The 24,811-nt window shown below is 38.3% G+C and overlaps 1 protein-coding gene across 13 annotated transcripts in view; it reads right to left on the reverse strand.

Annotated features, from left to right (window-relative positions):
* The window catches only part of THOC2 (THO complex 2), a 129,223-nt gene that overhangs the window by 74,806 nt on the left and 29,606 nt on the right, over nt 1-24,811 (reverse strand). For all 13 annotated transcript variants that reach the window (XR_004262740.1, XR_004262738.1, XR_004262739.1 and 10 more), the window contains exons 5-8: nt 21,032-21,102; nt 20,103-20,224; nt 19,405-19,538; nt 10,017-10,183 (exon numbers count right to left, since the gene is read on the reverse strand). Coding sequence is in view for 10 of the 13 variants with exons in the window: in XM_032258432.1 (XP_032114323.1) it covers nt 10,017-10,183; nt 19,405-19,538; nt 20,103-20,224; nt 21,032-21,102 (494 nt within the window). In the remaining 3 variants the exon portion in view is untranslated. The remainder of the gene's footprint in view (nt 1-10,016; nt 10,184-19,404; nt 19,539-20,102; nt 20,225-21,031; nt 21,103-24,811) is intronic.

Consider the following 24,811-nt stretch of genomic DNA (forward strand, 5'->3'; position numbering starts at 1 on the left):
TGGGTGACAGAGGGAGACTCCGTCTCAAAAAAAAAAAAAAAAAAAAGTCTTACCTAGTAAATCCACTGCCTAACCTCCTTGAAGACAGTTTCTATTAATTTCCTTTTTCCTGTCAATGAGTCACTTCATTGTTTATTTCCATGCCTCATTATTTCTTGTTAAAAACTGGACATATTAAATATTATGTAGCAACTACGGAAATCAAATTGTTCTCCACCCTCGCCAATACCCAGAGGTTGGTTGATGTTGCCTATTGTGGATTTATTGTTGTGTGTGTGTGTGTGTGTGTGTGTGTGTGTGTGTGTGTGTGTGTGTTTAGTGACTTTTACAAACTCTTTTTATAAAGTCTGTATTCTTCATCACATGTGGTCACTTTGAATCTATGTTCTGTTAGCTTAGTGACCAACTAGCATATTGACAGTTTTTTTTTTTTTTTTTTTTTAAAGACCTGGAGCAAAAATAAATGGGAAAAGAGAGATAATACACTCCTAGTCTTTGCAGATTGGCTCTGCATTAGGACACTCCTCAAAGTTTGGCCAGACCATTCACAACTCTGCCTCAGTCTTCACTTCCTGCTTACTCAGAGCCAGAAGAGACAGCTTAGGGTTTCTGTTGGCCTCTTCTGGGCATGTGCCCAGCTCTGGGCATGTGTATGACCTTCTTCATTTCCCGGTATATATGGCAGCTTTTTAAAAAGCTCTTTTTCCCCAAGTATCTCTTTTCTAATGTCTTCCTTCTCAGGCTTTTCAGTCTCACTACCGATTGTCTCAACTGTTGTCCCTTGCTCCAGGCCACTGCAGACAATAACTGTGCCTTTAAATGCTTTTGGCAAAAGCCACCCCAGCTGTGGGAATAGTCCCAGTCAAAAGATACAAAGGTAGGCCCCTATGTTGGTCCAGGGAGCAGCTAGCCAGGTTAAAACCCACAAACACAATTCTTTGCTCGTTCTAACGTTAGCAACCTGCACTAGGAGTGTGGGCTTCTATCATCATGGTCACCACTGATCTGGGTGTGGAGGCTAGTAGGTAGGCAATTTAAAATGCCACAGCACTCTCAATCAACTCTGTAGAGCTCTGGAATACAGTAAAAACCTTACACCAACCAGGGAAACGACTGGAGAAGAATAAGGCAACAGCAAAGCTGACTGGTAGGATTTTTTCACTTTCACATGTTGTTTTTGTGGAGAGACAGAGCTCTGGAGTTCCCTACTATGTCATTTTCAGTGATGTCCTGTTGCTGACATTTATGGATTCTTGAGTCAAATGCCCTCCATTCTGCAACGATCTTAGCCTCTGTCACTCTTTCTCTCACTGCAATTCTTAACTTTTGGAGATTTTCAAATACATGTAGGTGAGCCTTCTACCACGTAGCCTCTTGGTTCTCCTGAACGCTTTCTCTTCTGAAGATCTTCTTTATCCTATCTTAACCACCTCCTCCATATCCTAAATCTTATTATCACCAATAGTGACAATCCTTCCATAATGCCAATTGTATCTGACCTCAAATGGGCCCATTGCTGCTGGACAATCATACTCCATTTCTCTCAGCCATTCACTCAACTGTAGTCATGCATCACTTAACAATGGAGATACATTCTGAGGAACACATCTTTAGAGCATACTTATACAAACCTATATGGTATATAACCTACTATACATGTAGGCTATATGGAACAATCTATTGCTCCTAGGCTATAAACCTGTACATCAAGTTACTATATTGAATACTATAGGCAATTGTAACACAATGATAAGTGTTTGTGTATCTAAACCTCTAAACATAGAAAAGGAACAGAAAAAATTACAGTATAAAAGATTTAAAATGGTACACTTGTGTAGGGCACCCACCACGAATGGAGTGTGCGGGACCAGAAGGTGCTCTGGATAAGTCAGTGAGTGAATATAAAGGCCTAAGACATTGCTGTACACTACTATATATTTTATAAACACTATATACATAGATTACATTAAATTTATTTTTTAAAATATTTCTTCAGTAAATTAAGCTTAGCTTACTGTAACTTTTTACCTCATAAACTTAATATTTTTAAGCTCTTTGACTTTCTATAATAATGCTTAGCTTAAAACACAAACACATTGCACAGCCGTACAAAATATTTTTTCTTTACATTCTTATTCTATGCTTTTTTTTTTTTTTTCCAAGATTTGTTGGCCAGGCACGGTGGCTCACACCTGTAATCCCAGCACTTCGGGAGGCCGAAGCAGGTGGATCACCTGAGGTCAGGAGTTTGAACCAGCCTGGTCAACATGGTGAAACCACATCTCTACTAAAAATAAAAAGAAAAAATTAGCCAGGGATGGTGGCAGGCACCTGTAATCCCAGCTACTCAGGAGGCTCAGGCAGGAGAATTGCTTGAATCAGGGACGCAGTGGTTGCAGTGAGCTGAGATCATGCCACTTGCACTCCAGCCTGGACAACAAGAACGAAACTCTGTCTCAAAAATAAATAAATAAATTTAAGCTTTTTAAACATTTTTGTTAAAAACTAAGACACAAACATACACATGAGCCTAGGCCTACACAGGATCAGAATCACCAATATCACTGTCTTCCATCTCCAGATCTTGTCCCACTGGAAGATGTTTAGGGGCAATATCACAAATTTGCTTGTAAGTGGGTAATGCACCATGTACGTTCCTTTCAATTAATAAAAACCTTGGTCAGTGTTGGGGTCCATGTTTTCAAACTTTTTTGGTTTTGTTTATTTTTGAGATGGAGTCTTGCTCTGTCACCCAGGCTGGAGTACAGTGGCACTATCTCTGGTCACTGCAATCTCCACCTCACCTCTTGGATTCAAGTGATTCTCCTGCCTCAGCCACCCTGGTAGCCAGGATTACAGGCGCGCACCACCATGTCCAGCTAATTTTTCCATTTTTGGTAGAGACGGGGTTTCACCATGTTGGCCAGGTTGGTCTCAAACTCCTGACCTCAAGTGATCCACCCGTCTCGGCCTCCCAAAGTGCTGGTATAACAGGCCCAGCCCATGTTTTCAAACTTGTTAAGGAGCTTGCTGAAGTCTGCAAAAACTTCCACTAAACCCTTTCCTGTGAATTTTCTTGGGGGTTCTTCTCCTGTAGATTCCTTTTCTTGGGCCTCTTCTTCAGCTATGTGTTTCTATTTCGTTATAATCTTATGCAACCGCTGTCATATATGTGGTCCATTTTTAAGCGAAACATCATTGTGCAGCACTAACTGTACTTCCCTACCTCTCTCCTAACCTCCAATACCTCCTCTCTCATCCTCTAAGCTGATGTCCTTGCTTTCTACTTCAGTAAGAAAATTAGATCAATTGGACTTCTACAAACTCCCAATCACACCTACCCAACTATACCTACATGTACTTCCTTTATACCTGTTATGATAAACTCTCTATCCTCCTATAAAGTTAATCCACTCACTTAAGCACTAAACTCCATTTTCTCTATCCTCACGAACACTGCTCCAAATAATTCTCACTTCTATCCCCTGTATCACCGATTCTCCCCTTTCCACTCAGTCATACCCCTCAGCAAACAAATGCGTTCTCTTTCCCATCTGAAAAAATCTCTCAAGCCCACTTCCCTTGCCATCTACCACTCTGTTTGGTCTGCATCCCTTTGTAGCAACTGCTTAAGTTGTCAATTGTCACCGTCTCCAATTCTACTCTTCCCATTCTCTCTTAATATCACCCAATTCCACCAAAACTGCTAGTTTTGACCTCCCTGATGATAAACCCAATGGTCAATTTTCAGTCCTTAAATGGCCTATCAGAGGCATTTGACAGAGTTAATCATTCTTTCCTCCAGTTAGCTTCCAAAATGACACATTCTCTGTTTTCCTCCTACTTTACCTCTTGCTCCTCATCTAACTTATTTGCTGGTTCCTTGTCTTCTCCTAGACCCTTAATACTGGAGTGCCCCAGGGCTTAATCCTTAGTTCTCTTGCCTCTATATACAACCCTTAGTGATTTCATCCAATGTCATATCTTTAAATAGCATCTACATGCTTTTGATGCCCACATTTCTATTTCTGGCCTACTGTATTCTCTTGAACACCAGGACCATATATCCAATTATTTACTCAGATCTATATGTCAATTATCTACACTTGTATGTCTCAGAGGCATCTCAAACTTAACATGCCCAAACTGAATTCCTAATTCTCACTCCTAACACTCCAAACCCAATCCACCTGAAATTTTCCCTAAGTTGGTGACAACACTATCTTTTTTAACTGCTCAGTCCAAGAAACTTCAGAATAGTCCTTAACTCTACTTTCTCACATTCTGTATCCAATCCATCAGCAAACACTACTGGTTTATCTTCAAATACATTCAGAATCTCATCAGCATTCACTGCTGCCATACACTATCAGACTGATCCATTGAAAACCTAAATCATCACACACACACACACACACACATTCTCTCTCACACACACACACACACACACATACACACGCAACACAAACACACACACTCTTGTCACCATTGGGGGTTGCTATTGAAGAAACTCCTTACTCTGATAGCTGGCAATCAGTAGGAAAATATTAATCATTTGTCCTACCTTTCCAGTAGGAACTGTATTTCAAGGAGAGCAAACAGCCTAAGTTAGTAAGGGACAATTCTTCTTTATTAGAAGAATGACAAATAATAAATATATAGAGCATGATAAAATTAGTAAATCATGGGCGGGGCACGGTGGCTCAAGCCTGTAATCCCAGCACTTTGGGAGGCCGAGGCAGGTGGATCACGAGGTCAAGAGATCGAGACCATCCTGGTCAACACGGTGAAACCCCGTCTCTACTAAAAATAAAAAAAATTAGCTGGGCATGGTGACGCGTGCCTGTAATCCCAGGTACTCAGGAGGCTGAGGCAGAATTGCCTGAACCCAGGAGGCGGAGGCTGCGGTGAGCCGAGATCGCGACATTGCACTCCAGCCTGGGTAACAAGAGCGAAACTCCGTCCCAAAAAAAAAAAAAAAAAATTAGTAAATCACCAATTTGGAACCCCTAAGAGGAAAACTATCTCAAGCAAAGGTCATCCATGGATTCTAAACCATTTAATGTAAAGTTGGTGAGAAACTGAGTATTCGCAGGCTGCCAAAGCATCAAGCTGCAGATAATCTGTTACTGAAGGGAAAGGCAGTGGGTGGGTAGGGGGATGCCATTGTATAACTGAAGGATCAGACTGTCACCAACTTACTGAACCATTTAAAGACAGTCAAACATTAGGCGTTATTAATATCACAATCTATGAAGTATTTTGCCATTAATATTTTACCTGAACATAATCAAGCCTTTAGATCTAACTCCAAGTATATAACAAATACAGGAAATAAAAAACAAATAATATGAAAAAGCAATTATATAAATCCAAAAGATAGGGTCTTCTAGGGAATGGTCTCATCAATAAGTCAATGACATTAAAATATGGAGAGGGTGGGAAACTATTCTAAATTAAAAGAGACGAAGAATCTTGGCAATTAAATACAACATGTGGTCCTTGGTTAGACCATCATTTGAACAGACCAGCCGTAAAACGCATTTTGGGGACAATCTGGAAAATATGAATACAGTCTAGGTTTATTATACGACAGTAATCTAGTTAGGTATGAAATTGATCCAGGCAGATCACCTGAGATCAGGAGTTCGAGACCAGCCTGACCAAGATGGAGAAACCCCATCTCTACTAAAAACACAAAATTAGCCAGGCATGGTGGTGTATGCCTGTAATCCCAGCTACTTGGGAGGCTGAGGCAGGACAATTGCTTGAACCCAGGAGGCAGAGGTTGCAGTGAGCCGAGATCAAACCATTGCACTCCAGCCTAGACAACAAGAGCAAAATTCTGTCTCAAAAAAAAAAAAAGGAAAATGTCCTTCCTTTCACAAACTGTGAACTATAGTATTTAGGAAGAAGCTTTCATGATTATTTGTAACCTAAATCAATATTTTTAATATGGCAATATGTTAATAAACAATTCTAGGTGATGGGGTTGTAAGAATTCGTTATACTACTCACTCTTTTCTACATTTGAAAATGTTCATAATAAAATGAATAAGAGAGAAACAAAATGTAAAGCTAAATTAGATCACATCACTCTACCCTATTCAAAAGCCTCCACTGGCTTCACTCAGCATCAAAATCAAAGACTTTGCACTGGCTCTGTGATCTCATCCCCGGCATCTCTAACCTCATTTTCTAGTGCTCTGTTCAATCACTCTGATCCATCCACACTGACCTCCTTACTGTTCTTCAACACATAAGGTATGCTCACACCTTAGGGCCACTGCATTGACTGTTTCCTTGGCCTAGAGGCTCTTCCTCAGACATCTACACAGTTTACATCCTCATATCCTTCATGTCTTTGCTTAAATCTCACCTTTTCAATGAGTATACACTATTCTAGTTAAAATTGCAACCTACCACTCCTGATCTTATCTTGCTCTATATTTTTCCCCATCTCATTGATCATTTTCTAGCATAATATATAATTTACTCAGAATCTAAACATCAAAAAAGAATTTATTTACAGATGTAGCCTTTGCACCTAGTACAGTACCTTGCACAAATATAGATGCTCAATCTATATTTCTTAAATTAATGAATTTGGAGTATGGATAACAGGGCTGATCCATGGTACTACAATTACTACTATATAGTATTGTGTTTTGAATCCAGAAATCAAATGGCAATATGGTTGAGAGCTATCACCTCCTCCTCCTTTCCTGTAACAAGAACTCCAGACAAGTTTGTCTTCTGGTACCTTCACACTTTCTTGTAGTCCCTTCCTGTCCTTTGTGCTGTCTCTCATGCTGTCCCCAAATTCTCTATTGTACAAGTTGAGTATCCCTTATCTAAAATGCCTGGGACTAGAAGTATTTTAGATTTTGGATTTTTTTAAGATTTTGGAATATTTGCATACCGGTTGACCATCCCAAATCTGAAAACCCAAAATCCAAAAAGCTCCAATCATCTCCTTTGAACATCATTCAGTGCCGAAAATGTTTTGGATTTTGGAGGTTTTTTGGATTTGTGATGTTCAACCTGTGACTGTCGTTCATACCATAATATAATACTAGCATTCAGGTGAAAAAAGAAGTCTGTTAATCCAAATAAGATCCAGCTGGTCAAAAAGTTGGGGAAAGGAGATGTGAACATTTTCAGGTAGTGATGAGGAAGGGGGATGGTGGAATTAGGCCAGGGACTAATACACAGACTGACCATACATGCCTGGGAGCCAACTCCCAAGGTTACATCACCTAAGCAGTTCCTGATTTTCATAGCTTTCCTTACTTTACCTTTAAGGCCACAATTTTTCAAAAATATTTGACATTTCTTCCCCTACCCTCAGTGACTTTAAGACTGCTGATTCCCACAATGACAAGACAGTTCTGACAATATGAACAAAGGGATGGTATTACACAGAGCATTATGAGGGTTAGTCATTCCAAGAACAAGTTATTTCTAAATTAAGTATTTCTTGACTATCTCTTATATAAGAAAAATGGTCGCTGTCTACAAAAATAATGGATTATTCAAATACTATCAACCCCCAGGTATATTTTAATTCTCAAAAAAGTTACATTATTTATAAGGAATGTTTTCATACAAAAAGATTTTTAATTCCAAAACTCACATTCAACTAACTGGATGTTACACAGCAGGTCATCATTATTCACTGTCATATGCTCTCAAACCTACAGTCTCCAAAGCCCTAATTTATATTTTAATTAATCATGCACAAGTTAAATTTCAGCCAACCTGTCACTTAAGCAGTTGGCTTCATGTACTCAAACCCAAAGGAATCATGGTGGCTCTTAAAATCTGATGAAATGCTTGAATCTCTCTTTTTCCAATATGAAGAGTGGACTTTCTGGGTGCAGGTAAGAAAAGAAAAAGCTGCCATTGCTTTTTTTTTTTTTTTTTTTTTTTTTTTTGAGACAGCGTTCCACTTTTGTTGCCCGGGCTGGAGTACAGTGGCACGCTATCAGCTCACTGTGACCTCCGCCTCCAGGGTTCAAGTGATTCTCCTTCCTCAGCCTCCCGAGTAGCTGGGATTACAGGTGTCCGCCACCATGTCGTCCAGCTAATTTTTTGTGTGTTTTTAGTAGAGATGCGGTTTCGCCATGTTGGCCAGGCTGGTCTCAAACTCCTGACCTCAGGTGATCCACCCACCTTAGCCTCCCAAAGTGCTGGGATTATAGGCATGAGCCACCGAGCCCAGCCGCCACTGCTCATTTTTAAATGAAGGTATTGTGCTCCTGCCCTAAAACCCTACCATGTGTCTTGTTTGGCCTTGAAAAGCAATATGCTTTTAAGCTCTGGTCTGCTTTCTCTTCTGCCTGCTGGAGCATCCCAGATCACAGAAAACAAAAGATGAGCAAAGGCAGTCAGTATTATATAATTTAAGAATACTAAAAGGAATTCTCTTATTATCCTGACCTCACATTCCAAGAGTACAGAAACAGACACTCCTCTACACCAAAGTAACCTCAGTGCCTAGCAAAGAGCATAATCATAAACATTCAATGAATGCTTTCTGACTGACTGACTATCCCAGGCAAGTAAACAAATTAGCAAAGCTATATCAAAAGGTAAATGGAGGCCTTGTTAAAATTCTCCATGCTATCAAGAGAATTATCTTCCTAAAACATAAATCACTCATCTACAATTAGTGAACATTTACTATAGGCTAGCCAGTAAACTAATCCATAGGAATTAGTAACATAGAACCTGCCTCATATGGATTACAATCTGGAAAAGGAGATAGATACAGTTTATTCTAAGACAATCTGAGGGGTGTTAGAAGTTATGGGTCAAGTTTTATGAGAACACTGATTAAGAAGTGACTACTTCTGCATGGGTAAAGAGTCAGCTAAGGCTTTACAGAGCAAGTAGCATTTGCTCTTAAAGAATAAATAGGAGTTCACAAGATGAAAAAAGGAGAAGTGAGAAGGTTGGGTAAGAATAGTTTTTTAGTTATAAGGAACAAAGATTCATAGCAATATCAACACCTAAGTTCAGGAAATGGCTAGTCACTTAATATGACTAGAATATAAGAAAGAATAACTATGAAGATAAGGCCAGAAAGAACAGTGCCATATTGTGAAGAGCTGTCTCTGCCACATTTAGAAGTTTGAATTTCATCCTACAAGTAAAGGTTTGTGACCAGTGAAGTGCCTCAGTTAGGTCTCTTTTAGAAAGCAACAGTAACAATAATATGAAAGATGGACTGAAGCAGAAATAATCAGAGACATAGATTAGCTTGACAGATATTTCACTGGTTCAAGCGAATGACGTCAGATATGACTTGAATATTTATTCACGTCCATAAAAAATTCCAATAGCCATTGTTTATAAAATAAAATTCTTAATCCAAGCACAGTGGCACATGCCTGTAGTCCCAGCTACTTGGGAAGCTGAGGTGGGAGGATCACTTCAGCCCAGGAGTTTGAGACTAGTCTGGGTAACATAGTGAGATCCCATCTCAAAATAAAAAATAAATAAATAAAAATAAGATTCTAACTCTCAACACGGATTCAAAGCCTGTGACAATCTAAAGTACACATACCTTCCCAACGTCATTTCCTGTCCCTTCTTTTCCCATCTTACAACCCAGCCACATTATACTATGAACCATTTCTTCTTTTATATATATTCACACTGCCACATCTTTATGTTACTTATGCAGAATTTGTATGTTACTTATGCAGAGAAAACCTTAATGAACTCCTACTCATCCTTCAAGGACCACTTTTAAAAAAAGGATGTATCTACAAAATCTTCCCTGAGTCCACCTCTCCTAAGGCAAAACTTAATAATACCTTCCTCTAGGCTTTCACATCACATCATTCGTACTACTAATATAGTACTTATCACATTACATTTTTAGCTATCCATTTATCTATCTCTTCTGCTAGAATGTCTGAGATGAGACCAATCATTTACAAATGAAATTATACAAACAAGATTAAGAAATTAATCTCAAATATACATATATACACATTTTTCTTTACCTGGTAAAACTTGAATTTGAACCCAAGAATATGACACAGTGTTTGCGGTTCACACATACTCATGTAAGATTCTAACAAAGATATAAAGAAGTCATCGTGTTCTGGCCTGCATTCAAACACTTCTAAAATGACATCCAAAACTCTATTGGGATCCAGATTAAAGCATCCTGCAACAGATGAGACATACAAAAATTTTAAAAGGATTATACATCATTGCTAGTGAAGCCATTAATTTTCAGGGATAATTCATATAGCAAGATAAAAATATTTTTAAAAACAACTTCCTTTACAAATTTGCTTCCCCTCTCCCAAAGGGAAATAAATCCACTACACATTTTTACAGATGAGAATGTGACTTTCCCAGAATCAAAGAATGGGTTAATGACCGATCTGGGTCGGTACAGTCCAGGACCTGTGACACCAGTCAAATAAATATTCCTCTATGGCACATTTGGCCTCATCAGTTCCTGATTAGTCGGGCTAGTGAAAACAGGTCCACATTATTAATTCTTAGAAAAACATGAAAATTAAACAATGCATTTTACAAATTAAGCAACTAAAGGGTTTTTTTAAATGCTTTAGGCAGAAGTATTTGGAATGTTGATAAACAGTTAAAAGTCCAGGTTCACAAAAGTGGATCATCATTTTTTATTTTATTTTACATATACTACAGAACTATAAAATATAATTATACCGCTGATTAATATCCATGGCTTTTAGTAGCATTCTAAAGGGAAAAGTGGTATGCTATTGATACTAATAAATTAAAGAATACCAAGGGAGTTGGAGGCTCCTGGTTTATGTCAGTTTCCACATGCCTTTCATCAAGCTGAATGGGATTCTAGTATTTTAAAATATGTATATTTCATTAAACACAGTCCCTAAATGCAAGCTAACCACTTCATTGGGTCAAAAAATAAACACTGATTTCTTCTAATCCTGGAGGAAAAAAGAACTGTGATCAATTTAGGGACATATGTTAAATCTAAACACTTATACCTTATGGATGAGTTAGGGGATTTTTCCAAGAAAATTTTTATATAACCTATTCCTGTCCCAACCCTTTTGTAAGAAGATATCTCCAGGTACTTTTATTAACTCCACAGTTATTTATATTAAATGCTATAAAACTAATGTTTCTTTGTACCTTAGCAATCGCTTAGAAAACCAAATCCTCCAAATACAAGTTTTCCCTTTTTATGAGATCCAAACTTAGGAACACATTTTCTTCTGCTTCTCATACTAAGGAAAAGGAGGACTAAAGCAGTGATCATGTCTTAGTCAAAAAAAAAAAGCTACATATTTTCATAAACTCTCCAAAAAGACATTTCCCTGAAGTTCTAGGAAGAAAATTTCTAAATATTTTTACCTCCCCCATACTTCCAAAAAGTATGGCCTACGAATATAAAAGTAATTCCAAGACAGCAATTAAAATCCTTAAATGCTGCTGGTGGCAGCATTTAAAATGGTACAACCACTTTGCAAAATTGGCAGTTTCTTTAAAATTTAAACTTACACCTACCATATGACCCAGCCTAGGTATTTACCCAAGAGAAATAAATGTCTATGTCAATACAAAGATTTGTACACAATAAAGCAGGTTTATTTGTAATATATAACACTCCTCTCCTCAAATGTCCATCAACATATAAATGGATAAACAATTTGCAGTATAAGTGGAGTAAGGATAAGTACAGTGGACATACTCAGCAACAAAAAGGGAAGAACTATTGATACAGGCAACAGTATGAAAGAATCACAAAATATGCTGAATGAAATAAGCAAGACCAAAAAAAAAAAGTACACACTGTATGATTCCATCTATAGACATTCTAGAAAAAGGAAATTAATCTACAGTAACAAAAAGCAGATCAAGCTGGGCATGGCGGCTCACACCTGTAATCCCAGCACTTAGAAAGGTCGAGGCAGGTAGATCACTTGAGTCCAGGTGTTTGAAACCAGCCTGAGCAATATGGCAAAACCCCATTACTACAAAAAAAATAGCCAGGCATGGTGACACATGCCTGTAGTCGCGGATACTCAGGAGGCTGAGGCGGGAGGACTACCTGAGCCCGGGAGGCAGAGGTTGCAGTGAGCCAAGAAGAGGAAAATTGAGGGGGAGTAGGAGAAATGTGCAGTATCTTGTTTGTGGTGTTTTCACAGATGTATACGTATGTTAAAACTCAAATTGTACAGCTTAAATATGTGCATTTTATTGTATGTCAATGAAGCCTGAACAAAGATGAAAAATGCCTTCACAATGCTGTGACACTGATGATAGATTATGGAAGATCTAGCAAATTCTCCAATCATGTAACTTCTCCTACATTAAATATAAAAAAATTAAATCACTAAATAAAAATGAATTACCATTGTATCACAGAAGACAAAAGGGACACTGAATATAATTTTTGACAAACTGGCTGGCTTATAATTACCCATTAGGCTACATACACAAAACTCATAAATAAAGGATGGAATAGCAACATGTTAGATGAAAATCTTTTAAGTGTTTCATTCACATTGCTTTTAAGTTTACATTTTCAATATGTTGAAATGTGAACCACTAGCAATTATGTTTTATTTAACAGCATTACTCCATCAAGGCTATTCTATCAGTGATCTGTACTGTCAACTACCCATTTTCCTTCTAGGTGCAATTTAAGGCAATAATCTGAAACAAGAGGTATGTACTTTTATATCTAAGAGGTACCACCTTTGCATCTTTCATTAAAGAAAACCTGGTTTATGAGTTTTCTATGACATATCTCAGGTGCCGTAAGTCGAATCAATTTTATCCATAAGACAGAAAAGGTAGCTGTAACCAACTGAAAGTTTAGATAATTATTTCCATTTACTTTTCTTTATTATTATTTTTAGAGACAGGGTCTCGCTCTGTTGCCCACACTGTAGTGTAGTGGTGCATTCATAGCTCACTGCAACCTCACACTCCTGGGCTCAAGTGATCTTCCCGTCTTAGCCTCCCGATTGGCTAAGACAACAGGTGCACACCAACACGCCTAGCTAACATTTTGTAGAGATGGGGTCTCAAACTCCTGATCTCAAGTGATCCTCCTGTCTTAGCTTCCCAGAGTGCTGGGATTGCAGGCATGAGCCACCATGCCCACCTGAAAATTATTTTTAAAATCTTAGTGTTTTAATTAATAGTTAAGCTAGTTCATACACAGTGAGACTCTACTAATAATCAGTAAGTCTGAATATCCAAAATGTTTTCCTAATGGCAGCTATAGAAGAATATAAGCAGTCTTGTATGCAAACATCTTAGAAAGACTTTTGTCCAGCCCAAGCATTGATAGTCACATGATCTTTGGAGAGATCATAAACCTTGCTCCCTACCTCTACCACCAGTTACATTCATACACACACACATTTATATATATTTACACATACATACACACACACAAACACACACACCTTTATGCCTTTTGAGGAACAAACAAGAAACCATATTTAAAGAGAATGAGTGGAAAAAATAAAGAAACTGCAGATCTACAATGGCCATAGATCCCCTCCTTCATTTAAATAAGTATGAAATAATTACCCACCACGTGCCAGGTGCTTATGATTCTCTGGAAAAATAGAGAAGAGAGTAGAAAGGAGGGATAAACACAAAGAGGCAAGAGGAAATTTCAGGGGAAGTGGGAGGAACGTGCATTATCTTGTTTGTGGTGTTTTCACACAGGTATACATATGTTAAAAATCAAATTGTACACTTTAAATACGTGCATTCTATTATACGTCAATGAAGTCTGAATAAAACTGAAAAATTACAGTCATTAATAAAATGATTATGCTACCCTTGAGGAGAGTTCACACCTTTTGAATGATACATCTTTGAAGAAATGCAATAAAAAGCAACTGGAATCTCCCCAAAGATAGAAAAAAACGGCCAGTATGTTACAGCGACAGCGACTAGGGGCAAGAAATATGATCAAACTGACAATGACTCTTGTAGAAATTAGGCCAAATTGAGATGTTAACAGGAAAATAAAAGACCAAGATAATATTGCAGACCTAACTAGGAGAGATGTCCAGCCTATAAATTTCAGGCAAGAAAACAGAATTATAGCCTCAATCATCATGTTCCTGAGAGAATGGACCTTAGGAGACAAAGAAAAGCATGTTTTTAACAAAATGAAATTATCTAGCATGTAAAAAGAATTTCTTTAGAAGCAAGCTAATAAAAATCTATGTCAGACTATTTCTAAGAAACACTATTTGCAAAAAGCTGCACATCTCAAAGCAAGGACCAATGAATAACAAAATTAAAGTATGATGTAAAAAACAGTAACAAAGCCAGGTACGGTGGCTCACGCCTGTAATCCCAACAATTTCGGAGGCCAAGGCAGGTGGATGCTTGAGCTCAGGAGTTTGAGACCAGCCAGATCAAATGGCAAAACCCTGTCTCTACAAAAAAATACAAAAATTAGCTGGGCATGGTGGTATGTGCCTGTAGTACCAGCTATTTGGGAAGCCGAGTCCAGAAGGCAGATGTTGCAGTGAGCCAAGATTATACCACTGCAATCCAGCTTGCGCGACAGAGCCAGACCCTGTCTCAAAATAAAAATAAAAATAAAATAAATAAATAACAAAAAACCCCTATACTTGGAAACACCAATTGCTGTCTTCTTTTTCGTACTATGAAGGGAAAACTTCTAACATATAGCCAAGAAACTTCAATAATGTAAAAATTTAGATAAAGAAGGCAGCCAGCTTCCCGTTCAAAGGGATAGGAAAAGCTGGCACAATAAGAAGTGTCTAGGCTGAACGGACCCTATATTCAGATTGAACCAAAGATAAAATACTAAGTACACTCAAAATCATGTAGTCAAAGGGGTAAAATGTACCATAATCTATCCGAAAATAATCATTTGGCTTGAGGATTTATTTTGTTTTTAATGTTCCTCTGGTCACTTGAGAGACTGAAGAGGTAAAGACTCTCACTCTACCCTTCCCTAGGCAAATCTATACCCTTTAACACCAGGTAACAAATGAAGGTCTTGAGGTTTGATGAAGCAAGCTCTGGTTCTGCAAGAGAAGGTAAATGGGTTAGAGCCTAGGACTTAAAAATCCTGGACCACTAAAACCAAAAATCAGGAAGAACTATTTTCACTCTCTAAAGCTAGGCTCAAATAACCTACCTCCATGATTAGTTTTTAGGCAGACCTTTTGAGTTAGACCAAGAATAGGCAAACTATGCCTTGTGTGTTAAATCCATTCAGCTGTCTGTTTTTGTAAGTAACATTTTATTGGCACATAGTCAGATTTACTTATGTACTATCAATAGCTGTTTTTACACTACAATGGCAAAATTGAGTAGTTAACAACAGAAACCATATGGTCCACAAAGCCAAAAAATATTTACTATCTCACCCTTTACAGAAAACACTTGCTGACCACTGATTTAGAAGAAAGGAAAGAACACTTAGCAATAATTTGTTTTTACTATACATATTTAAAGTGTACAGCATCATACTTTGATTTTTTTTGAAGGACATCCAAAGGAGTAGAGTTCTTACACTTTAGTTCAGCAAATAAAGGAGTCCACCTGTGACATTCTTTCCTCTAATTTCTAAAAGATTTTTTTTTTTTTTTTTTGCCATCTTCAAGCACTTGTTTGGTGTCTACGACTTGGCAGCTCAATAATCTACTATTCACTACTCATTCCTGTTTAATAAGTTGTTCACATTGTCAAATAACAATCACCATGCAGATGCATAATGGTTCTGCTTCCTTGCTTGCACGGGTAGTAAACAGCCCCAGGCTACCTGACAGGACATAAAAATGTTGATGTGCCAGAATCTTTTGGGAGCAAATAACTGCTTCTTCTTTTTTTTGGACAGTGTCTCACTCTGTCACCCAGGCTGGAGTGCAGTGGCGTGATCTCAGTTCACTACAACCTCCATTTCCTGGGTTCCAGTGATTCTCCTGCCCACGCCTTCGGAGTAGCTGGGATTACAGGCACGTGCCACTGCGCCCAAATGATTTTTGTGGTTTCAGCAGAGACGGGGTTTCACCATGTTGGCCTGGCTGGTCTCGAACTACTGACCTCAGGTGATCTGCCCGCCTCAGCCACCCAAAGTGTTGAGATTGCAGGCTTGAGCCACTGCATCCAGCCAAAAAACTGCCTTTTAACTAAAGGATGATAAGTAAGGATTTATCCCAGTCAGACCAAGTACCCTGAATGTACATGCACCAAACTAGGTACCGTCCAAACTAGGTATCAGTTTCTAACACAGATTGGTGAAGGAGGTATTACCTGTCTAGACTGTTCCTAAACAGAAAACAATGGGAATAAATACAGAGAAACCCATCCAAAGAGGCCAAGAAAAACAGGACGCTGGTCAGTAAGCTGTTCTGGACAGATGAGACAAGGTCTGGATGAAGTCTGCACTAAGAGGGAATCCAATAAATGCTAAGAACACTGAAAGAATTGAATTGGAACTGAAGTTTCAACCTCTATTTTCACATCAATGAAAAAATTTTCATTCAGGCTGGGTGCAGGGGCTCATGCCTGTAATCCCAGCACTTTAGGAGGCTGAGGCAGGCAGATGACTTGAGGCCAGGACTTCGAGACCAGCCCAGCCAACTTAGTGAAACCCCATCTCTACTAAAAATAGAAAAAAAAATTAGCTGGACATGGTGGCGCATGCCTGTGTTTAATTCCAGCTACTCAGGAGGCTGAGGCACGAGAATCATTTGAACTTGGGAGGCAGAGGTTGTGGAGAGCCAAGATCACGCCACTGCACTCCAGGCTGGGCGACGAAGCAAGACTCCGTCTCAAGAAAAAAAAAAGTTAATTTCTCAGACAATTGGGGAGGAGGAAATCATCTAGCCAGAGATAAATAAACATTGAGACAGAGAGATGAACTTTCTAAAATTCTCCATGTCAGGAAAAAAACGGTAAGAGTCAGTATAGACTATATAAGAATAAATATTCATTCCTTTTAACCCAGTATTTATTCATCACCCACATACCAAGTATTAAGGATGAGGTACTAAACAAAACCCCAGTCCTCACAGAGCTTAGATGCAGGGGGAGCGGGAGGAGGTATACAGTATATTATATGGTGATACATGCAAAACAAAGAAAAATAATCAGGGAATAGCAAGGAATTTTGACAGGGGTGGGCAGGGAAGTCTTCACTAAGGTGACATTTGAGTGCTACTTGGTGGGTTAGAAAATAGGTTTAGCTCAATAAATCAAATTGTTTATACTCATCGACTGTCCATACACCTCATGAACTTGCAGTTGTTTGTTACATTGTTCATCAGAAACAGGATCGCAGCCTGTTCTCCCAAGAGCAAAGTTCAAGAAAACTAAGTAGTGTACATTGTCTAGTAAGATAAAAGCACACCTTCAAGAAAATCCCTCTTTGAAATATTCCCCAAATAACAAAGGAATAAAAAGGTATAAACTCACAAGAAACAGAGGAAGAAACAGATGTCAACAAAAAAAGGATCTAAAGTAAAAAAAGAAAAAAAAGAAAAGACTGAGGAGCTTACATTGCACAGAATTTTTATGTGGGGAATACTATCTTAAGTACATGATAGGGTACAAGGAAAAGCAAACTTATAGCAAAGCAGTACTGACAAGCTTCTCAAGCTAGATCAAAAAACACTTCAGGAAAGTGTGGCGCCTACCCTAGAAAGAACAGAAAGGGGCAGGGCACAGTGGCTCATGCCTGCAATCCCAGTACTCTGGGAGGCCAAGGTGGACGGATCACCTGAGGTCAGGAGTTCAAAACCAACCTGGCCAACATGGTGAAACCCTGTCTCTACTAAAAATACAAAAATTAGCAGTGCGTGATGGCAGGCTCCTCTAGTCCCAGCTACTCAGGAGGATGAAGCAGGAGAACTGCTTGAACCCAGGAGGCAGAGGTTGCAGTGAGCTGAGATCGCACCACCGCACTCCAACCTGGCGACAAAGTGAGACTCCATCAGAAAGAAAGAAAAGAAGGAAAAGAAAGAAAGCAAAGAAAGAACGAATGAACGAACGAACGAACGGAAAGGGACCCCCGCAGGACGGTTTTTAAAAACGGGTTACTGCCACACAGGTAAGCAAGAGTCCCACAGCCCTAAGGGGCCACCCATCTTGATGTTAAATTGACAACTGGAAGAAACAGCAAAGAAACTAAGATCAGCTGCTGGAACTAGATATACTTCAAAGAAAAGGGTAAATTTAAACTAGAAGCTATTCTTTGGTCAGGCACAGTGGTTCACACCTTTAATCCCAGTACTTTAGGAGGCCGAGGTGGGAGAATCACTTGAGCTCATGAGTTCAAGACTAGCCTAGGCATAATGAGACACCATCTCTTAAAAAAAATTAAAATTAAAAAAATAAACTAAAAGGTACTTACTTGTTGGTAAGAACAAGGGTGATTATAGTAAATATAGTTTTATTTGGATTCCTACACAAAGCACTAGAGGAAGGAAATAACGCCTTCTCCCTCTTTCTTAGTCATATATAAACTCTAAAAAACAGAAGAACCAAGAAGCTGAGGATAAGCACCCCTAAGATATAACAAGTGAGACACAAAATATGACTCCTCTGGCAGGTGGTGCAAAATCTTCCCTAAGACAGCACAACACCTAGCAAATAACAGAAAAGACTCTTTCCACCTTAGGAAAATCTGGATTACCGTATTTTTCTAGTACTCATTCATCTTTTCTATAGAAGTCAACTACTTCCTCCAAACACTCAATGCAAATAAAAAGAAAAAAGTAATGCTACACAAATTCTACTTAAAGGGTAGAGAGAATAAAACTTTCCTATCTGTTACACTTTTGCAATCGCTGTTGCACTGACTTTAAAAGGCTATTAGAAAGATAAAATAAACTATGTATCAAAGTCCCTTGTAAAGTTATTTTGAAAATCAAGTTCAAAATTACACATCTGTAGGTTTCAAAAGTTCACTGAAGATTTACTGTATTAAAGTTTTCATGTTTGCTTTTCGGTCCTCCATAAAAGGATAGAGAAATACTTAAAAATTAAAAATAGAAATACTAGAGAAACATAGGACATTTTGTATCAGAACAGTCCATCCTGTTCTTTGTTATCCATTCTCTTTTGAAAGCATTGGTTTATCACTCAGGACCCCCTCCAAAAAAAAAAGAAAGATTAGACAGAGCAGGACCTAATATTAACACACAAGTAACAGTGACAAAAAGATTTCTCACAAATGTCATGCTAAATTTTATAATTACTGATAAAACATTAAAAGTAAAATCTAAACACCTCTCCCATTCCTTAACTGGAAAAAAAAAAAGTATATGGAATGCACTCATTTTGTGTTTATGGATATTCTCCAACAGTTAAAACAACTTGTTATCTTAACAACACATACTATACAAATGTATATCTTACCTATTAAAGATTTGATATTTTCTAAGATTAAATCACTAGTAATGCTTCCAGATAAATCTTGCCCCAATTCAGCAATCAGCTTGGCATAACCTTCATTCTCTTCTCTTAACAAATTGAATTTCTGCTGCTTATAACTGAAATCAGATAAAATATCATTAAGGGGATAAAATTAATTTCAATTAACAAGCTTGCACAGAGTACTGTATTCTCATCAAATTTTCTTATCTCCAACCTACAAAAATCATAAGAATACTTTCTGTAAGTTTACCTCTTTGTGTACCTTCTAGAGTAAAAAATAACAGTGGTTCATATGAGAACTCCAATGTTAATCACGTGGGGAAAACCAGTAACATAAGAAAAGAATATTGTTAATCTTAGGGAATGATAACATATCACTATTTCCATCTCTGACTAAGAATATACCCCAAGTACAGCCAGTCATAAATTATTTTATTGCTAATGATGAAAGCATGAGTATTATTTTAGCTTTGAATATGGACAAAAGTAGCATTGGTTTTACACAGGTAAAGGTCACTGATCACTCAAAAATATTAGGCTACTTTTAGAAGGCTTAAAACACAAGATATATGCTAATCACAAACAAAAAAATAATCTTCAAAGAAGCTACTAACATTCAAAATATGAACAAAAAAACATACTCAGCTACTTGATCTGCAACATAAGATACATTTACTTACAAGAGTTTTGTCTTGATTTTAACTGACTTTTGATTGAATTGCTGTGATTGTTTGATAAGCCCTAATGATTCCAGTGTTTCTGGATCCAGGCGTTCCTTCAGGACTGTGTCTGAAACTAAATACTGGATTAAAAAACATTAAGGGTCATTTATTCCTTAGCATTGCATCCACAACCTTAAATATATTCAAACTAAAGCTTCCTAAACAAGAATACAAAAATCACATTCTCTATATAACAACCTACAATTTATAAAAAGGCTTGGAAGTTTAATTTAATAAACATTTTGACTCTAAATATTGAAATATTTAATAAACAGCTTTCCAAAAATTCACTACAAAATTATATCCATGTTGTATACTACCTATAAATGACAAAAACTATAGATGAAATTTTCAGTAAGATTACATTTGGCTTAACTGGATTTTCACCTAATACAGCACTTTATAGCCTCCTACTTTAATGCTAATATAGCAAAGACAAGCACTTTCTTCCAGGTCTCAGCCATGGCAGCTCTCCCTGGTTCTAAATTTATGAACACAAAATGGTTTACTAGACAACTAGAATTTATCATTTTTAAACTACCTCTGCTCTTTTTAACAGTTCATGAGGGGAAAAATCCATTTAAAAGCTGTCTACAATCATTTCTACTTACTTTATAAATGCTAACCTTTTTCTTAGGAACTTAACTAGGTCAAGAAAATCACCAGTTTTGAATGTATAGTTTAAGTTATATGGATATGGTTACATGCTAATTTCATAGAAACAGCATGCCTAATTTCACAAAACATTCCATTTCAAAACCCAAATTTCACCTTATAATGAGAAAAGCCAAATGAATGTCAATATCCTCCACCATTAACATGATTAACTTCTATTATAACAGTTAAATGCAGATTTTTAAAAGAGAAAAATATTTTTTAAAACTTACCAAACATGCTAATACCAACTGTGTAAAATAGTCTCTCTTGCTTTTTTCTTCTAAACAATTTGTTTCAATATCTATAATGATAAAGAAGACAAAAGTTTGACGTTTCTAGACTCCCCTGCACTAAAGTAAGATATTTACTTTCCTTAAAACTAATTTTAAAATATCTCAATCTAAATTTGGAAAAATTCAAAACTATGGTAACACGAGATGTCCTTCATGTGCATATGAATGCTTTAATTTCTCCTAAAACTAGAGATTGACCCTGTGACCTATGATATAGCCAAAAACGGTCTATCAATTACACTGGAGCTACCTGTTATGGCACTGGAAGCAACAAAGATTCAAAAAAATATTGTTCGCAAAAAATGAAACATTCAAACAAAGTTTAAATGACCACTTGTCGGAGATGCTTAAAAAAAAAAAAAAAAAAAGATTCTTTTAGGTGGAAAGTTAAACAGGGTTACAGCAAAGATTTCTTCTAACTCTAAAGATCCTAATATTCAAGATCAAACCCATGACTTTCGCCACCCTGGTCCAATTACTATGTTCTAACCAGGCTACCTGGCCACCAACCTCATGAAAAGACAGTATTTAAAAATATTTTTGGCCAAGTGCGGTGGCTCATGCCTGTAATCCCAGCACTTTGGGAAGCCGAGGCAGATGGATCACCTGAGGTCAAGGCTAGCCTGCACAAGATGGTGAAACCCCTTCTCTACTAAAAATTCTAAAATCAGCTGGGCATGGTGGTGCACATCTATAATTGCAGGTACTAGGGAGGCTGAGGCCGGAAAATCACATGAACTAGGGAGGCGGAGGTTGCAGTGAGCCAAGATCACACCACTGCACTACAGCCTGGGTGACAGAGTAAGACTCTGTCTCCAAAAAACAATTTAACATCTTATCTTGAATTATAATTCTAGTCAGTAAATAAAAATTATTCAAAATTGTATATTCCTACTGAAATATTTAAAAACTGAGACCGTGAGTTTCAGTAAATTATTCAGAAAATTTGTCAAAAAATTTTCTTAAGTATGGAAGAAAGAAAACAATTAGTGTCAAATGCCAAGCACCAAAAATTTCAACCAGTATTGGCAGGATTACAAACAAAGCTGATCTCAGGATTACTGCTTTAACTGACTACATACTATTAACCTAATTTTAAAGTCAAATCATAATTTAGAATGTGCTATAAAGAGAAGCACTGGTTTTAGTGAAATAATAAAAATTGTCCTCTACATGTTCTACTGCCAACACTGAGAATCCAAAGAGAAGGGGATTTTTCATCAAACATATCCACATTTTCCTGGCCCTTCACTTTCCCTTCTTGGACAGTTGCCATTTCCACATATCCTGGCCACTGTAGCTATATACACAGTCAGTTCAAGTTTATTAACGAAATTTTAGGGTGTAATTTATGCAACGTAAATTACCGCACAATCTCAATTTCTCATTAAGACTTTTAATTAATGTGTATCTCACCAATCCTTTTCAGGGATCCCCAATTGTTGCCTTGTTATCTGGTTTTCTGGTCCCTCCTCAGTCTAGAACTTTTAAGGATGCTGATTTTTAAGGGACTGGGGCCAAACTGGGTTCATCCTTTTACCCAACTTCTATCTATACTCCAGGGCGCTAAAGTCCTTAAGATCCACCCCTCAAGGTCTCTAAGATCAGGGCACCGGATGGCAGATTCATCCTCTTCAAGTCAAGTCTCTCTCCACTCAGCCACCTAATCTGATTAAGACACTTATCCTCTGAGGGTTTGTGAATCTGGAATGAATTATTTTAGCTCATTAATCTTTTTTTTTATTTTTTTTTTATAGAGATGGGGTTTCACCATGTTGGCCAGGATGGTCTTGGTCTCCTGACCTCGTGATCCACCCACCTCGGCCTCCCAAAGTGCTGGGATTATGACGTGAGCCACCTCGCCCGGCCTACCTCATTAATCTTAATTCTTAGAATTGGATAAATTACTTAAATGTCTAACCATTCTCTTGGGTTCTGACCATGTTAAGAAATGCTTAATTAGGTCTCAGTAAATTTCTCAGATGAGCTATCTCAACAATCAGTACAGGATTCTATTATGCCAAATGTACTTTCCCTGATTTCTTCATTCTTTTGGCTCAAACTCGTAACACCATTCTAATAAACTCATTTATTCTCTCTGACTCCTCTACCTCAAATAAATTCTCTTTAAGTTTCCCTATGATTTTAATAAAAAGCCCTCAGCTATTTCCAGCTCTAGTTCCCAGTATCACCAATTACCTACCCCAGCCTAGAGGTCCCTCAGCATAGCAGCATATCAACTTACAACAGACTCACCCTTTCTATAGCTCTGAGGCCCCCTCACCTTCATATGATTAGTCTGTTAAAGAAAGTTGCTATCTGCTGGGCTCGGCAGCTCATGCCTATAATCCCAGCACTTTGGGAGGCCAAGGCAGGCAGGTTACCTGAGGTCAGGAATGCCACACTAGCCTGGCCAAAACGGCGAAACACCATCTCTATTAAACATAAAAAATTAGCTGGGCGGCCGGGCGCGGCAGCTCAAGCCTGTAATCCCAGCACTTTGGGAGGCCGAGGCGGGTGGATCACAAGGTCAAGAGATCAAGACCATCCTGGTCAACATGGTGAAACCCCGTCTCTACTAAAACTACAAAAAATTAGCTGGGCATGGTGGCGCGTGCCTGTAGTCCCAGCTACTCAGGAGGCTGAGGCAGGAGAATTGCCTGAACCCAGGAGGCGGAGGTTGCGGTGAGCCGAGATCGCGCCATTGCACTTCAGCCTGGGTAACAAGAGCGAAACTCCGTCTCAAAAAAAAAAAATTAGCTGGGCATGGTGGCACATGCCTGTAATCCCAGCTACTTGGGAGGCTGAGGCAGGAGAATCACTTGAACCTGGGAGGCAGAGGTTGCAGTGAGCCGAGATTACATCATTTCACTCCAGCCTGGGCAAGCAGAGTGAAACTCCGTCTCAGAAAAAAAAAAAAAAAAAAATGCTATCTTAACCTCCAAAGTGCAGCACTAATTTCTCTTATAACTGTTAACATTTAAAAAGACAACATGATGCAATAAAAATATCACAGGCTGTGGAGCCAAAGGGACCCAGGTTCAAATTCTGTCTTACTGGCCTGCTTGGCCTTAAAAAATCACCGCTTCGCTGAACCTCATTTTTCTGATCTGAACACCTACCACCTTTACAGTTGTTGATGTAAGGATTAAAATAAAAACTAAATGCTTAACACAATGCCTAGAACACGGAAGGTACTCTAAAAGCAGAACATACATTGTTATTATTATCATTATTATTGTCATCACCAGCTTCATTATTAGAGGCAGCTCATATTCTTATTCCTATTCCCCAGTCTGGATCTGGGGTCAAACTTGAATCACCTTTTCTCTGCCAAGGGTGAGGGTGGGTGAGTGAGGGGGCAGGTGAGGGAAATCCTCTTTCCAAGTTTGCTGTCATAATCTTGCTTGTAAAAATGGACTGGATAGGCTGGGCGCAGTGGCTCACACCTGTAATCCCAGCACTTTAGGAGGCCAAGGTGGGCAGATCACTTGAGGTCTGGAGTTCCAGACCAGCCTGGCCAACATGGTGAAACCCCATCTCTACTAAAAACACAAAAAATTAGCCAGGCATGGTGGTACATGCCTATAATCCCAGCTACTTGGGAGGCTGAGACAGGAGAATCACCTGAACCCGGGAAGCAGAGGTTGCAGTGAGCCAAGATTGCACCACTGCACTCAGCCTGGGCAACAGAGCAAGGACTCCATCTCAAAAAAA

The sequence above is a fragment of the Sapajus apella genome, unplaced genomic scaffold (assembly GCF_009761245.1).
Source record: "Sapajus apella isolate SASKATOON/1434 unplaced genomic scaffold, GSC_monkey_1.0 scaffold102, whole genome shotgun sequence".
In the NCBI taxonomy this organism is placed as follows: Eukaryota; Metazoa; Chordata; class Mammalia; order Primates; family Cebidae; genus Sapajus; species Sapajus apella.